This window comes from Mustela nivalis (assembly GCF_964662115.1).
Source record: "Mustela nivalis genome assembly, chromosome: 19".
Taxonomy (NCBI): domain Eukaryota; kingdom Metazoa; phylum Chordata; class Mammalia; order Carnivora; family Mustelidae; genus Mustela; species Mustela nivalis.
In genome coordinates this window covers 37,479,571-37,493,275 of record NC_139038.1, presented here as the reverse complement: position 1 = coordinate 37,493,275, position 13,705 = coordinate 37,479,571, and the positions used below count along the sequence as shown (strand labels likewise).

Genomic DNA, 13,705 nt, shown 5'->3' with positions numbered 1-13,705 from the left:
GTTTTATTCCTCTCATGGACCCCATCAAGGGCTTTTCTCTCTTTTCTTCAGTGGGAACGAGTTGTAGTTTTTTTGTTTGGGTGGTGGATTGGTTGGTTTTAAATGCCATCCTTCTCAGAGTTTGGGATCACTGTTATGGTAACAGGTTTTTAAGTATCGGACATTTTCTGGCTTTACATTTATGGATCAGATCGAGTAGCATCAGAACAAACTGTTCCTTGCAGTTGAAAACGACTCACCCATTTGAGTTATTACTGCTTGTCCTTCTCTGCAGGCTCTTGGACAACTTTCTCGATTTCTTCACAGTTTATTTGCAGAAATATTTAGGTTTTTAACAGTCTCTTCCTGGGGGCGCCTGGGTGGCTCTGTGGGTTAAGCCTCTGCCTTCAGCTCTGGTCATGATCTCAGGGTCCTGGGATGGAGCCCCCTGTATTAAATGTGATGCTCACGCCCCTCGCCGGGTGAGTCGGCAGTGCCCCCATGAGAGCGGACAGAGTTTCCTGCCCTGTTGCGTTGATGCTGGAATGGTTAGCAAGTATGTGTGGGAAGATTCTTGACATGCATTTGTGCGGTTTGCTTTGACCTTTGCCACGAGAGCAGCTTGCCACGAGAGATGTGCAGAGCAGACCTGCATGCGTCCCCGCCAGCCACACTAACAAACCACCCCGGACCGGGCGCCGGAAACAACCCGAATTTATTTCTGGAGGCTGGACGTGCGAGACCCAGGTGCCGGCAAGGTTGGATCTTCCGGCCAGTTCAGTCCCTCCGCTGGGCTTGCAGGTGGCTGCCCCGGGCTCGTGCTCACCTGGTCTTCCCTCTGCGCCCAGCAGCCCTGGCCCACACCTCCTCTCACCGTTAAGGGCACAGTCAGGCCACCCTCACTGCCTCATTTTGCCTTTGTCGCCTCTGGAAAGGCCCTGCCTCTCAGAACAGTCACAGGCTGAGATCCTAGGGACGAGGACCTCAACACCGCGGTTGGTGGGGGGCACAATTCAGCGCATAACCAGACCTAAAGGCCAGACCAGCCAAACCCAGGAGGCAGCAGGCCATGAGCAGGGAGTAAATGTTTGCGGTTGGGGTTGTCAGATAAGAAGCCTGCCCCCAAGGTTGACTAATATAATCATGTCTTGTAGTCACTCTTTTTTTATGGAGGTGAAATTCATATCACACAATGAGACTCTTTAAAGTGTATCTTCCGGGGCGGCTGGTGGCCCTGTCTGTTGGTGTGGCACTCTTGATTTCGGCTCCGGTCATGACCCTGGGGTCCTGGGATCGAGCCCCGCATCGGGCTCCCTGCTTGGTGGGGAGTCTGCTTCCCCCTCTCCCTCTGCCACTCCCCCTGCTCATGCTCTCTCTCAAATTAATAAATCTTACAAAAACTCATGGAGCCCATCTCCAGCGACGTTTAGTGCTCGCAGCACTGTTTCTTCAGTTCCCGGCAGGCAGTGTCGGAGAGCCTTCTCCCTGAGGAATATGCATCCCTCAGTTCTTTCACCGACAGGAAAACGTCTTCATGGAAGTGAAAATCGCATCGTGGTGGGAGCTAAAAGTCAAAGCCTGTGACCCTGGGAAGCAGAGCGTGAAGGGGAAGGAACTCGCGGCTTGGCTGGCCTGCCCTTCTTCACAGGCCCGACCCTACACTTGCTGCGGCCCCGGAATGCCTGGAGTTGTGTGTCCGTACCTACGGAGAGTTCAGCACCTGCCAGCCCGGCTCTTGGGTCTGGCAACTCGGTGGCAGAACAACACAAAACAAAACAAAAAATCAGGTCAAAAAAACCACAAAAAAGCAAAAAGCCCCGACTCCCTGCCTTCGTGGGGCATGCATTCTAGAGGGAAATCAGACCAACAGCGCATTCAGTGGTGTAAATGGGCTACGAAGAACGAACACGGAGGACTGGTGGCATTTCCGAAATTTTACACAGGGTGGAAGAAAGGCCTCACGGAGATGGCGGCTTTCCGTGGGGGTGATGCCCCAGGGGGGCAAGCTGAAGCCAGTTGTGTCCCCTCTGGGTCATGGCCAGGCCTGCCGCAGGCAGGAAGTGGGAGAGGAGAAGAGCTGGGGAGGGCTTCGCATGTTCTGATGCCCCTGCTGGGAAGGGGGATTGGGGGCCGTGGAGTCACACGGGCTGGGGGCTGGGGCAGGACCAGCCCTGCGCCCACTGCAGAACCCCGGTGCAGGCTGCAGACAAACAGAGGTCACCCCAGTGTCCTGCACTGCAACCCCAAAGAGCCAGCGAGGTCACCCCTCGGGGTGTCAGCCCAGCCGGGGCACAGGGGTGTGGAGAGGTGTGCAGGGGAGGGGCAGCTAGCAGCAAGGCAGGGACAGCACTCTGAAAGCTCCTGGAGGACCGATATCTGCCTGGTTTGCTTCCCAGCTGCTGCTGATGACTCCCCTCCACGTGAGAATGTGCAAGAATTTAAAACTTCTTCTTTGGAAGAATTTCACCTTGAAGGTGGGTATGACACTCGGTGCGGCCATGGGCGTCTCCTGGGGCAGGACTGAATGTCAAAGTCAGGTTGGGTTCTAATAATGGAGGAAAGAAAAAAATAAACTTAGAACGGGGCCCCTTTCTGCAAGTCCGGTCGGTTCCCATTGGAGCTCTGCGAACTGTCCTAGGGGAAGCCTCGGCACCGGGTGACTTAACACGTGCGTCCTGCTTCGGGTGAACACACGCTTTCCTTTTTGCTGCAGAAGCGGAAGCCCCTGGTCGCCGTGCTCGAGGCCCTCACGCCGCTGTTGTTCTCTGCGATCGCCATGTACCTTCGCCTCCACAGTGTGCCCAGGAAATGGCCTCCTTTGAACCACCCCGCCGTCAACATCAGTTTGCTGCCAGCGTTCTTCTACTTCCCCACGCAGGCTAAATACCAGCTCGCGTACATCCCGTCCCAGAGCGAAGCGCTGAGGGCTGTCACGGAGATGGTGCAGGACGCCTTTGACGTTGAGTTTGAAGGTGAGACATGAAGACGGGGGAGGGGCAGGGGGAGGGCATTTTTCCAGAGTTGGAGGCCTTCTCCAGAGGGTGTTCACAGACATGATTCCAAATCGGGGTCTCCGAATCCGAGAAAGTCTGCAGAGGTGGTGGGAGAGCAGCCCGGGGGGGACTCGGATCCTGCAGCCGTGCCCCCGACACTTGAGAGATTCTGAATTAGTGTTCCGATGGGTCTCTCTTCTCCTCCTGACCCCTTCTAGTCCCGTCTCTGCATGGAGCCAGGGAGATCTCTCAGAGGTCAGCAGGGACTGGCCAGCCGGTGCTTCAGCCCCTCCAGTTGCTTATACTGCACAGGAGGTGGAAGAGCCAGGCAGACCCTTCTCCAGGCTCCCCTGCGCCCCACACGCCTCCTGAGGGCTGTGCCGGCCTATCCTCATGGTGCTTAGCTAAGCAGCTGGGGCTTAGGTCTCTCACCCTTGCCTCCGTCTCTCTCACCGCACAGCCACTAATGGCTCTCTGGGCGGCACCTGCCATCCCCGGTGGGGCTCCGGCTCCACGAAGACAGAGGCCCATGTCTGTTCTGCTCCCCTCTGGGCCTACCACGTGCCTGGCACCTACTGCCCCCTTGGTACACATTGGCTGGATGGATGAATGCACTGAGGCCGACACGGCCTTTCAAAGCACAGAGTCCACAAAACGTGGGGTGATTTCCCAAAGTTCTAATTATGGCATGTGTTTTTGTAAAGGCATTTCAGTAACGCAGAAGGTACAGAGTGAAAAGGCGGGGCTGTCCCCATGCAGCCCGGAGCACTCCTCGTGCACACACTCCTTTCAAAGCCCGTCCATGGCCATGCGTGCTGGGACCGCTGTTTGGTGCCTTGTGCTTGCCTAGCGCCCTGAAATCCCGTGCCAGTCCAGTCGTATCTTTCACAAATGTGAGATTGTGAAATGAACTACGGGGGTGACCTCAGGGCTCGGGGACGGCCAGAGGGGGGCCTGCCATAGGGTTGGGGAGCTGGCAGCTGTGAGCAAGGAGGAAGGAAGTGGGGAGAGTGGTCCCCCTGAGGTCGGAATGTCTGCAGGAGCCTCAAAGGCCTTGTCCAGGTCCTGGGTTTCCTTCTCATTACCAAGGCCGCCCAGCGTGGGAAGGGTTTTTTTGTTTTTGTTTTTTTTTAAAATAAGATTTTATTTATGTATTTGACAGACAGAGATCACAAGCGGCAGAGAGGCAGGCAGAGAGAGAGGAGGAAGCAGGCTCCCTGCCGAGCAGAGAGCCGGATGCTGGGCTTGATCCCAGGACCCTGAGATCATGACCCGAGCCAAAGGCAGAGGCTCAACCCACTGAGCCAGCCAGGTGCCCCGGGAAGGGTTTTAAGAAGAGAAGTTACCTGATTTGTTCTAGAAAAGCCAACTCTGACTGTTTTCTGGAAGAAAGACCAGGGCCCGTGGTCTTCACAGACATTCAGGAGAAGGCCGGGGAGGGCGCTGGACACATAGGCAGACACGGAGCTGTGTGGATGAATTCGAGATCAGTCTACAGCCGGAGGGGCGCCTGGGTGGCTCCGTGGGTTGGCTATCTGCCTTTGGCTCAGGTCGTGATCCCAGGTTCCTGGGATTGAATCCCGCATCCGGCTCCCTGCTCAGCGGGGAGCCTGCTTCTCCCTTTCCCTCTGCAGCCCCCCCTGCTTGTTCTCTCTCTCTCTCTCTGAAATAAATAGAATATATATATTTTTTAAATCTGCAGTGGGACATGGTGGGTCAGAAGCCCTCCTGCCTGCTTTGGGCCTTTCTCAGTGGGCAGCCCTCCTGCTCCCAAAACATTCAGGCTTTGTATCCGGGCTGGTTTTCCACCCCATTTCTAGGGACCCCTCAGTGGCCTCCGCCAAGAGGAAAGCATTTCTATTCTGTCTTTCCTTAAGATCCCAGCTCAGGCAGTTTATCTTTTCTTGGGGTCGAGGTCTTGAACGTTTGCTTCTGTTTTATTGCTTCTGGCTCCTGTCTTGTCGTGTCGCCGTGGGTATTCTGCCCCAGGTGTTGGGCTGACCCCTGCTAAGAGGAATGTGGCGCTGACTGTGGGTTCCAGGGCTTTCCTTCCAGTCCTTGCATGGCTCGCGGCCACCCTCCGTGTGCTCGCAGGTTTGCAGAAGGCTCAAGGGAGTGAGTGAGGCTTGCGGCCCTCATCTGAGAAGTGGGAGCCCCTGCCCAGGGAGGACGGCAATGGGTGGGCTGCGTGGGCCATCCCGCCAGCCCCTCATGGGCTGGGTCTTCTCCCCGCAGTTCTAGGCTATTCTTCAGTGCCCGTCTTTGAGAATTACATAATCCAGGATCCCAAAGGCTTCTACGTGTGGGCTGGAATTGTCTTGGATCACAGCTTCAGGGACAGCAAGCAGCCCCTGCCATTGAAGGTAAGGACAGCCTCTCTGGCACAGCCTGATGGCACTGCCCAGCCCGGGGGGGTGAGTCCATGAGCGAGTCTTGTCACCTGAGCTGTCCCTCTGTTGTCCTGTGTTACTGTCTTACTGCCAGAGGAGGGAAGTAAGTCCTCCGGGTTTCACTCCTTGCAGCCTAGACCCAGGGGCCCCTCCGGTTCTCAGGCTCCTTCCAAGGGAAGCCTTGTGCAGGGGAGGCTACCTCCGAGGGGAGGGGAACATGCGTGCCAACCGCCTGGTTACGGACTGGAGCCCAATCCACAACTGCTGGCCATCTAACTGTGGGAAGGGCACTGGCCTTTCTGGGGCTCAGTCTCCTTGCCAGCATAATGGGATTAATAGTAGTTCCTAACTTGGAGTCTTAAGTGAGTTTGTGCCCAGAAGGGAGCTGGGAAGAGGCATTTTCCAGAAGGACTGGTCCTAGTCACCACGGTGACAGGCACGGACTCAAAGTGGGAGGTCTGTCTGTCTGAGGGGAAGGCAGGCGCTCCTGTCTGGGGTGGGAAAGCTTTGGTGTCGGGCCATACCGTCCCGTCTAGAGTGTCAGAACCTGCGTGGGGTGCTGGAAGGCGGAGACGGACGTCCGTATCCACAGCCAGCAACGCGTGGCTAGCATGTAGGCCAGGCTCGCCCTGGGGTCACCAACTGAACCCCACAGTCCGTAACACCTCCCCCTTCCCTGACGAGGAAACCACAAAAAGGTCACATGACTTGCCCAACCATGGCCTCCTCACGGGGGCTCCGGGCCGGCTTCAGGCCCAGGGCTGCTCTGTCCTGGGTCCTCTGGGTGTCGGGGTCTGGTGACCATGGTCCCCCTTCCCCCCACAGATCAAGTACCGCCTGCGCCTGAGCAGCGTGCACAGGAGCCCCTTGGCCTTGAAGGTCGCCACCGACCATGAGCGCCTGGAGGGCTGGTGCACAGGCCTGCGCTACCCTCTGAACCCTAGCCAAGTGCCCCGGGCCTTCGGACATTTCGACGGGGACCTCCCTGGTGAGGAAGCCTGCGTGCGTGCCACCTGGCCCTGAACGTTTCGGGAGAGGATGAGGGAGAAATGATCAGAGAGTGTCATTGGGCAAAAGGCTTTCATTCTAGAGGAAGCGGCAGTGATGCGTCCCCCTGTGTTGCAGCGATGCCGAACTGCTCTGCGAAGGAAGGAAACAAGGAGGGGGCGTCCCTTAGGTTTCTGTGCACACTAACATTTGCCTTAGCTTCCAGCAGGCTGGGGACACCCGCTCGTCCTCCTGAAGGACGCACGTTCCCCATGTCACCGTAGAGCTCTGGGCTCCCTCTTTGTCAGGGGCTGGGGGGGGGCCCTCCCTGCAGGGCACAAGCTGCTCGCAGGACAGGGCGCCGACAAGCTGCACCTCACTGTGGGATGAGCCCACACCCTGGGCCTGCCCGGCCAGCGGCCAGCGAGGGAGTGTAAACCAAGGGCTCACAGACCCATGTGATTCCAGAAAGTTTCCAGCCCTTCTGCGGAGGAAACTCCAACACGCGGTCAAGACCACGTGACACTCCTGGGATTTTAGTACCGACCGTGTGTTCCTCCCACGTTCAACCTCCCGGATCTGGGGTCCATGGGGGGCTGGGCCCTCGGGAGACCTTGGATGCCTCCACCTCACTCCTGTGCGCCCCGTCCTGCCTCTGCCCACAGGAGGGCCCAGAACCGCGCTTGGAGGTGGGGCCATTGCCTCTTACAAGACCCCCAGGCCCGGGTCTCTGCCCTTCACCTTTCATCTTTTCCCAAAAGATGATCTCAGCCCACCGATGACACTGTATCAGAACAAGGGCTGCTTACAGTCACGACTGTTTGTGAGGCTTGGCAGCAAACGCCGATGCCCGTTACCCTCAGAACACAGTGGTGACCGCTCAGAGACAGGTCATAGTTGGGGAGGGGCGCCGTGTCTCCCAAGTGCTTTGAACTGAACCATGCCATGCGTCTTGGATGACTGGAAGTGCAGAGCGGGCCCCCTTTCCCGGGAGCCCGAGCCCCGAGCAGAGGGGCTGTGGGCCCATCACACAAGAGCATTGTGGGGCACGTCCCTTGTCTCCTCGGGACCCTTTGCCCCGGTCTCTGTGATTGGTCTCTGTGCCAATCACAGCCATGGGGGCCGTGGCGACTCTGCTCCTCCTTCCACGCAGCAGCAGGAAGGGGGGAGCCTGTCGCCCCCCCATCGGCATGCCTTCATGACCCGTTAGCCACGACCGTCTGACTCATCGGGTGTCCTGCCGCGTGGGTCTTCCTGGCTGTCTCATGCCCAGTGTGCGCTCTGCTCTCATTCAGGATACAGCAAGGAAGGCTTCCTGACCCTACAGCATGCGCTGGACAAGGCCATCATGCGGCACCACGCCCACAATGCCACCGCCCAGATGTTCCAGGATCTCACAGTGCTGGTGAAGCAGTTCCCGCACGGAGCCCACATCCAGGACACGTTCTTGCTGGTCCTGCAGAGCGAGTTCCCTCTCCTGCTCATGCTCAGCTTCCTCTGCCTCGAGCTCATCATCATCAATTCCGTGGCCCGGGAGAAGGAGAAGAGGCTGAAGGTAACCGGGCCGGCGTGGGACGCGAGCCTCTGCCGCATGAGAAATGCCCCGAGCGGGGTGAGGCCAAGGCAGGGCAGAGGTTGCCGAGGCCTCAGAGGGGCCTCCAAGGGGAGCTGGGAGGTGGACGGTCTTCTGTCCTTGGACCCGCTCATCACTGAGGTGACCCCATCTGTTGTGACGATGTGAGCCCTTGCTTTGGGGCTCGGGCGGGGGCACCGATCGGGAGGGGCTTGCTGAGGGGCTCCCTGAGAAACGCACAGGAGGGGAGTGACCCCCTGGGAGCAGCTTGCTGTTTTGCCGCTGCAGCTAGGAGCCCTCTGCCGGGAGGCCCTGCCGGGCACAGGGCTGCTCCCGCCGGTTTCCCTGCCGTCCTCGCTCCCATGACTTCTCTCCGCACAGTTCTCTCTTTGGAGGCCATTGACCTTATTACTCTCTAATTTTCTTCCCCTTTGGCTGATTCTTGTGACTGTGTCTAGATATAGCTTCCAGGGACCCTGCCCGGCCACACCTGCCGTGGCTGTTTGCTCTGCGTGCTGGCGCATACGGCGTGCTCTAGACCGAGGCCGGCTGGGCAGGGGTGGTGGGTGTCTCAGCCGAACGCGTGAGACCGCTAGCTCTTCTGCTTTCCGCAGGAGTACATGTGCATGATGGGGGCGAGCAGCCGGCAGCACTGGGCCGCCTGGTTCCTCACATTCTTCATCTCTGCCCTTATCGCCGTCTCTCTCATGACCGTCCTCTTCTGCACACAGGTATGCGTCTCTGGGCCCCGGGAGGTGCTCAGCGGTGCAGAGGGGGGCCGGGGGTGTGTGCTGAGGCTCCGCCCCCCGCGAGCACACAGCTAGTGGTACCGCAGCTTGGTGGGGCTCAGGCGCAGAACCTGCACTGCCCGGGAGAGCCTGACCCTCCTTCCACTCTTGGGTCTGCAAGGGCTGGCCACGGGCATGGTTAGTTTCATTAGGAAAGTGGAATTCTGAGAGATGTGTTTCAGAAACTTTAAGACATGGCACATTTTGCACTCTACGCAGAGTTGAAAACAGTTCTTGGAAAGAGATGAGGATGTCTCTCAGGCCCCTGCTACCTTGTTAAATTTTTCTTCCACGCTGCTGTTGAAATTCAGGGTTCCGATTTGCTAACTTCCATTCAAGGACTAAATTATCATCCCCCATGTGGATGTATGAAAATCTACCTTCTAAATTGCCAACGTTGGGGCCCTTCGGGTAAGGGAAGGCAAGAAAACCCAGCCACACAGCACAACACGTAAAACAAAGAAAATGGCCAGGAAGTGTCAAAAAAGAGGAGAGAGACGTAAGCTACCAAAAGGAATACTGTAGTCCTCTGTAATAGTGACAGTGACCAATGCGATAAAGTCCCTCATGACAGCAAGAGATTCACCCTGCATTCAGACTTGTGCCTTCTTTAAAGAACGGTGCACGGACAAGGCATCATCTGTAAATGATGATGGACACCGGACCAAAGTCTGCCTCCCAAAATTCGGCATGTGTTGTTTAATTAGGATCATCTCGTGCGTTTTCGGTGTGTGTGTGTTTAATTCCTGCCTTGTTAACGGGTATTTCGTGTCTTCCCATTCCCTCCATGTAAAAATGGCGCCCGCCTGTGGCTGTCTCGCAGGTGAACGGTGTGACGGTGTTCAGAAACAGCGACCCTAGTTTGATATTCGTTTTTCTACTGTGCTTTGCTACGGCCACCATTTTCTTTGCATTCATGATCAGCACATTCTTTCAAAAAGGTGAGTCCCGACGCCGCTGGCTGTCAGGGAGGGTGTTCATGACTTCTCTTTCTGGCAGCGCCGCTCTTTGGGTCACCCACGGCATGAATTATCGTGCCTCCAAAGCCAGGTTGTCACCTCTGCACTTACTGTAACAATGGGCTAATTCCATGCCCCATCAAAGGCTTAGGGAACCAGCTCATGTAGGTATGTTTTTCTGCTGTTTGATTCTCAATGTCGTTTCAGAGGGATGCAAATGGTTAAGTCCCACGTTGGACGGAGATGAGGGGTCAGGCATCAGTGCTGATGGTTTCCCAGATCTTGGTTGTGTCTTGGGCACAAAGGTAGGGTAGCTTCCAGGACACCACAGTAAGAATAGAATTCCTGGGACGTCGGTCCTGTCAGGAGGGGTATTACCTCTAAAATTATTGGGAGAATCAGGGGCATCTGGGTGGCTCAGTGGGTTAAAGCCTCTGCCTTTGGCTCAGGTCGTGATCCCAGGGTCCTGGGATCGAGCCCTGTATCGGGCTCTCTGCTTAGCAGGGAGCCTGCTTCCCCCTTTCTCTGCCTGCCTCTCTGCCTACTTGTGATCTCTGTCAAATAAATAAATAAAATCTTTAAAATAAAACAAAATTATTGGGAGAATCAATGAACTACTAGGGACACAAATAACAGGAAATGGGGTCAAAGTCAGAGTATGGGAGAATTCCAATAGAGAGGCAGAGGTAAAAACATTCATGGAGGGTGGGTCCAGCAGCTGGTGACAGAAAGAGGGCTTACGAGAACTTGGGCAAAAATCAAAATATGTTATAAATGAAGCCAGGCAGTTTACTCTTGACATCTGTGAATATTTTACATCAAACATCATGTTGTAATAGTCTAATATGTGGGTCTGGCAAATACCAACTCCGCCAAGACGGGAGTGTGTTCCTTGGGAGGTTGACTGCGCCTGGACGCTGTCTCCTGATTTGAACGCTATACCAAGCCCCCCCCCCCACCCCCCGCAGTAGCTCCAGGACAAGCATGGCTGGAGTCGGGGTCGAGCAAGAGAATTATGTGGGGACCCTGGAGCACGAGTATCAAAGCGTACTTCAAAGTTAAGGCTAACATGGTGCTGAAAACAAAAACCCAAAATACTGAACTTGTGGTCAAGCACAAGAAGGAAGCAGAGGGCTGGAAAGAAAAGGCAAAACCAGAGAGGTCAGATGCACAGCAAAGCAAGACCAGACTAGAGAGCAAATAGCAGCAAGAGTCACAAGTGGGATCAGGAATGTAGCGCCGCTGCAGAGTTCGCGATCAACCGGTTTTTGACGAAGGGGCTGGGACAATTCAGCAGGGCAGGTTTAGTCTTTTCAACAAAGAGAGCTGGACCAGCTGCGTGTGTACACACACAAGGATGACGTTGGACCTCCGCCTCACGTGGTACATAAGAATTAACTCAAAGTTGCTTATAAACCCAAAGGTAAGAGCTAAAACTACAAAACCTTTAAAAGAAAATTCAGCCATGAATCTTTGTGATCTTGGGTTAGACAGTGTTTTCTCAGACATGACACCAATAGCATAAGTCATAAGGAAGAGGCTCGATAAATTGGATTAAATCAATATTAAAAACTTTTGTGCTTTGATACCATCAAGAAAGTAGAAAGACAATCCACAGAATAAATGAAAGAAAACTTAGAATTGAAAAATAAGAACACAGATATTCCAGACTCATTCTGTAGGATACCATTATCTGGATACCCAAACCAGGAAAGACAGCAGACCAATAAAACTACACTCTAGTATTCCTTATAAAGAAAGATGTAAAAAGTCCTCCACAAAATACTGGCAAACTAAACCAACAGCATAGTTAAATGATTACACACCATGCCAAGGGGGATTTATACCAAGAATACAAGGATAATCACCACTGTATTTTAAGTATACTCGAATTAAAATAAAAAGCTTAAAAAAAAGAATAATTCAACATATGAAAAACAATATATTTAACACACTACTTTGGATGCAGGAAAAGATAAACACAATTTTATTCACTTTTATTTGTCTCAAATGATACTGAAAAAGCATGGGACAAAATCCAGTGCTTTTCATGATAAAAACACTTAACAGACTAGAATATAAAGGAAGTATCTCGACCGACAGTGAGCATTCACAAAAACCCTATCGCTAACCTCAGATTCAATGCTGAACAACTGGAAGCGTTCCCCATAAGATCAGGAAAAAGATAAGATGACCACTCGCCCCTCTGCCACTCAGCAATGTACAGGAGGTTCTAAGCAGAGCAATTAAGAGTGAAACAGAAATGGCAGCTGGAGAGGAAGAAGCAAAACTCTCTCCATGCAAACATGACACGATCTTATATAGAGAAAACCCTTAAGAATCCACAATAGCAACTTTTAGAGCCATTAAATAAGTTCAGCAAATTTGCAGGCTACAGATGAACACGCAGAAAACCGTTGTGTTTCTAGACACTAGCAGTGAACGCTCCAAAAAGGAAATCGAGAAAACAATTAAAATTAAAATCAAATTAAAATTGAAGATTAAAACACCTCCCCAAATACCTGTGATTTATAACGGGGCCCCAGGAAATGCCTCCCTGGGGATCTCTGAAGGATGCTAGCGCTGCCACCCAGGACCCCCCACCACCACCAGGCTGCGGGTGGGAAGGTGTCTCCCCACTCCTGCCTGCTGCCCTCCCTGCTCAGAGCACTCAGCCCCTTTAACCAGAGGGTGTCATCCGACTAGACCACACTCCTTCTTACCCAGGACTCTGCTGCTGCCTGTCCCCTTCCACGCTCGCTGGAGTGCTTCATTCTCTAAACCTCAGCCTTGCCAGTAACGCCTTGCCCCAAACACCTCATTCTTGGCCCCTCATCTCCCTGTTTAGCTTCTTCCCTCTCACACCTGCCCCTCCCAGTAATTCTTTGACCCCCATCAAGACACCTGATCGTCGCCCCTAACGCTGCTCCACTAGCCGTCACCCCACCGTGTGCCTGGCCGGCTTCCCCAGCCGCTCCGATCCTGGGGCCCCTCATGACTTTGACTCCTTAAACTTACACCTGTCGACTGTCCGCTGAGCTGGCGCTGCAGGTTCTCAGCCCGGCTCCCACCAGGCTCCCTGCCCCCCTGCACCTACACCTGAGCAGGGGAACTTGGCTGGAGAAAAACTCTCCCCTGGGCGGACTGGTTTCCGGGTCTCAGTGAGGTCCCCTGGCCTTGCAACCCACCCACGTCCCATGGTCAGTTTGCCTCTCACCTCTCTGAGACAGCACTTTGGAACCTCTTCTCGACCCGCAATGGACCGCAGCCTTTCTCCCCTCTGCACCGAGGCTGACAGCTGTGCTGGCCTCACGGGGCTCTCTGTGCGGACCCTGACCTTGAGCAAGTCCACACAGACGGTGCATCCGTTTCCCCCTCTGGGAAATGGGAAAGCCACAGTATTTGTGACTCTGTTATGAGGATTAAATGGGATATTACAGGGAAAGTGCTGAGAACAGTACTTGGTACAGAGCAAAAGCTTAATAAATATTAGCAGTTCTTAAGGCCTGTTACAAACGGAGAACCTGAACCTCAGAGACGTCGACAAGATCAAAGGTCAGCCATGGTTCATGAAGCCGGCTTCGGGCAGGGCCGCCTGGAGCCTCAACGGGGCTCTTTCCTTCGTGGATGCCATCCTCACCTCCCCGGCTCCTACACTCTCCACTTCCCAGGAGCTGAACATCGGCATCGCACCTGAGCTCGTCTCCCAGCCTGTGGTCGGCCTGGCCCATCTCCCAGTCCGGAGGGCTGTGCCCACAGCCGGGAAAACCCCGAGACCCTGACGGTGCTTCCCGAGTTGCACAACCCTGCACACACGTACTTACTGCGGCTGAGCCTCCGTTTCCTCCTCTGCCAGCAGGGAGGGCGTGAAGGCTCTGTGAGGGGCTGTCGGTAGGCCGCTGGGCTGGGGGCTGCGGTGTAGGCCACCATCTGTGCAGGGAGGGCTCGGGTGTAGGAGACGCTGTCCATGCTGTCTGCGGCAGTCACAGACCTGTGCCCTTACGGATCCATGCCCGCTGGTAGTGCCGCAGGTGCC

General features: G+C 54.8%; 1 protein-coding gene across 8 annotated transcripts in view; it reads left to right on the top strand.

Moving 5' to 3' along the window:
• LOC309854381 (ATP-binding cassette sub-family A member 17-like) overlaps positions 1-13,705 on the top strand; it is a 67,286-nt gene that overhangs the window by 7,229 nt on the left and 46,352 nt on the right. For 3 of the 8 annotated variants that reach the window (XM_082713451.1, XM_082713445.1, XM_082713444.1), the window contains exons 2-8: positions 2,376-2,453; positions 2,693-2,951; positions 5,208-5,335; positions 6,188-6,350; positions 7,645-7,904; positions 8,537-8,653; positions 9,534-9,651. In XM_082713451.1, coding sequence (XP_082569577.1) covers positions 2,385-2,453; positions 2,693-2,951; positions 5,208-5,335; positions 6,188-6,350; positions 7,645-7,904; positions 8,537-8,653; positions 9,534-9,651 — 1,114 coding nt within the window. In that variant the 5' untranslated portion in view covers positions 2,376-2,384. Of the gene's footprint in view, positions 1-71; positions 2,454-2,692; positions 2,952-5,207; positions 5,336-6,187; positions 6,351-7,644; positions 7,905-8,536; positions 8,654-9,533; positions 9,652-13,705 lie in introns of those variants that run through there. The other 5 variants (XM_082713450.1, XM_082713449.1, XM_082713448.1 and 2 more) reach the window with 2 other exon arrangements.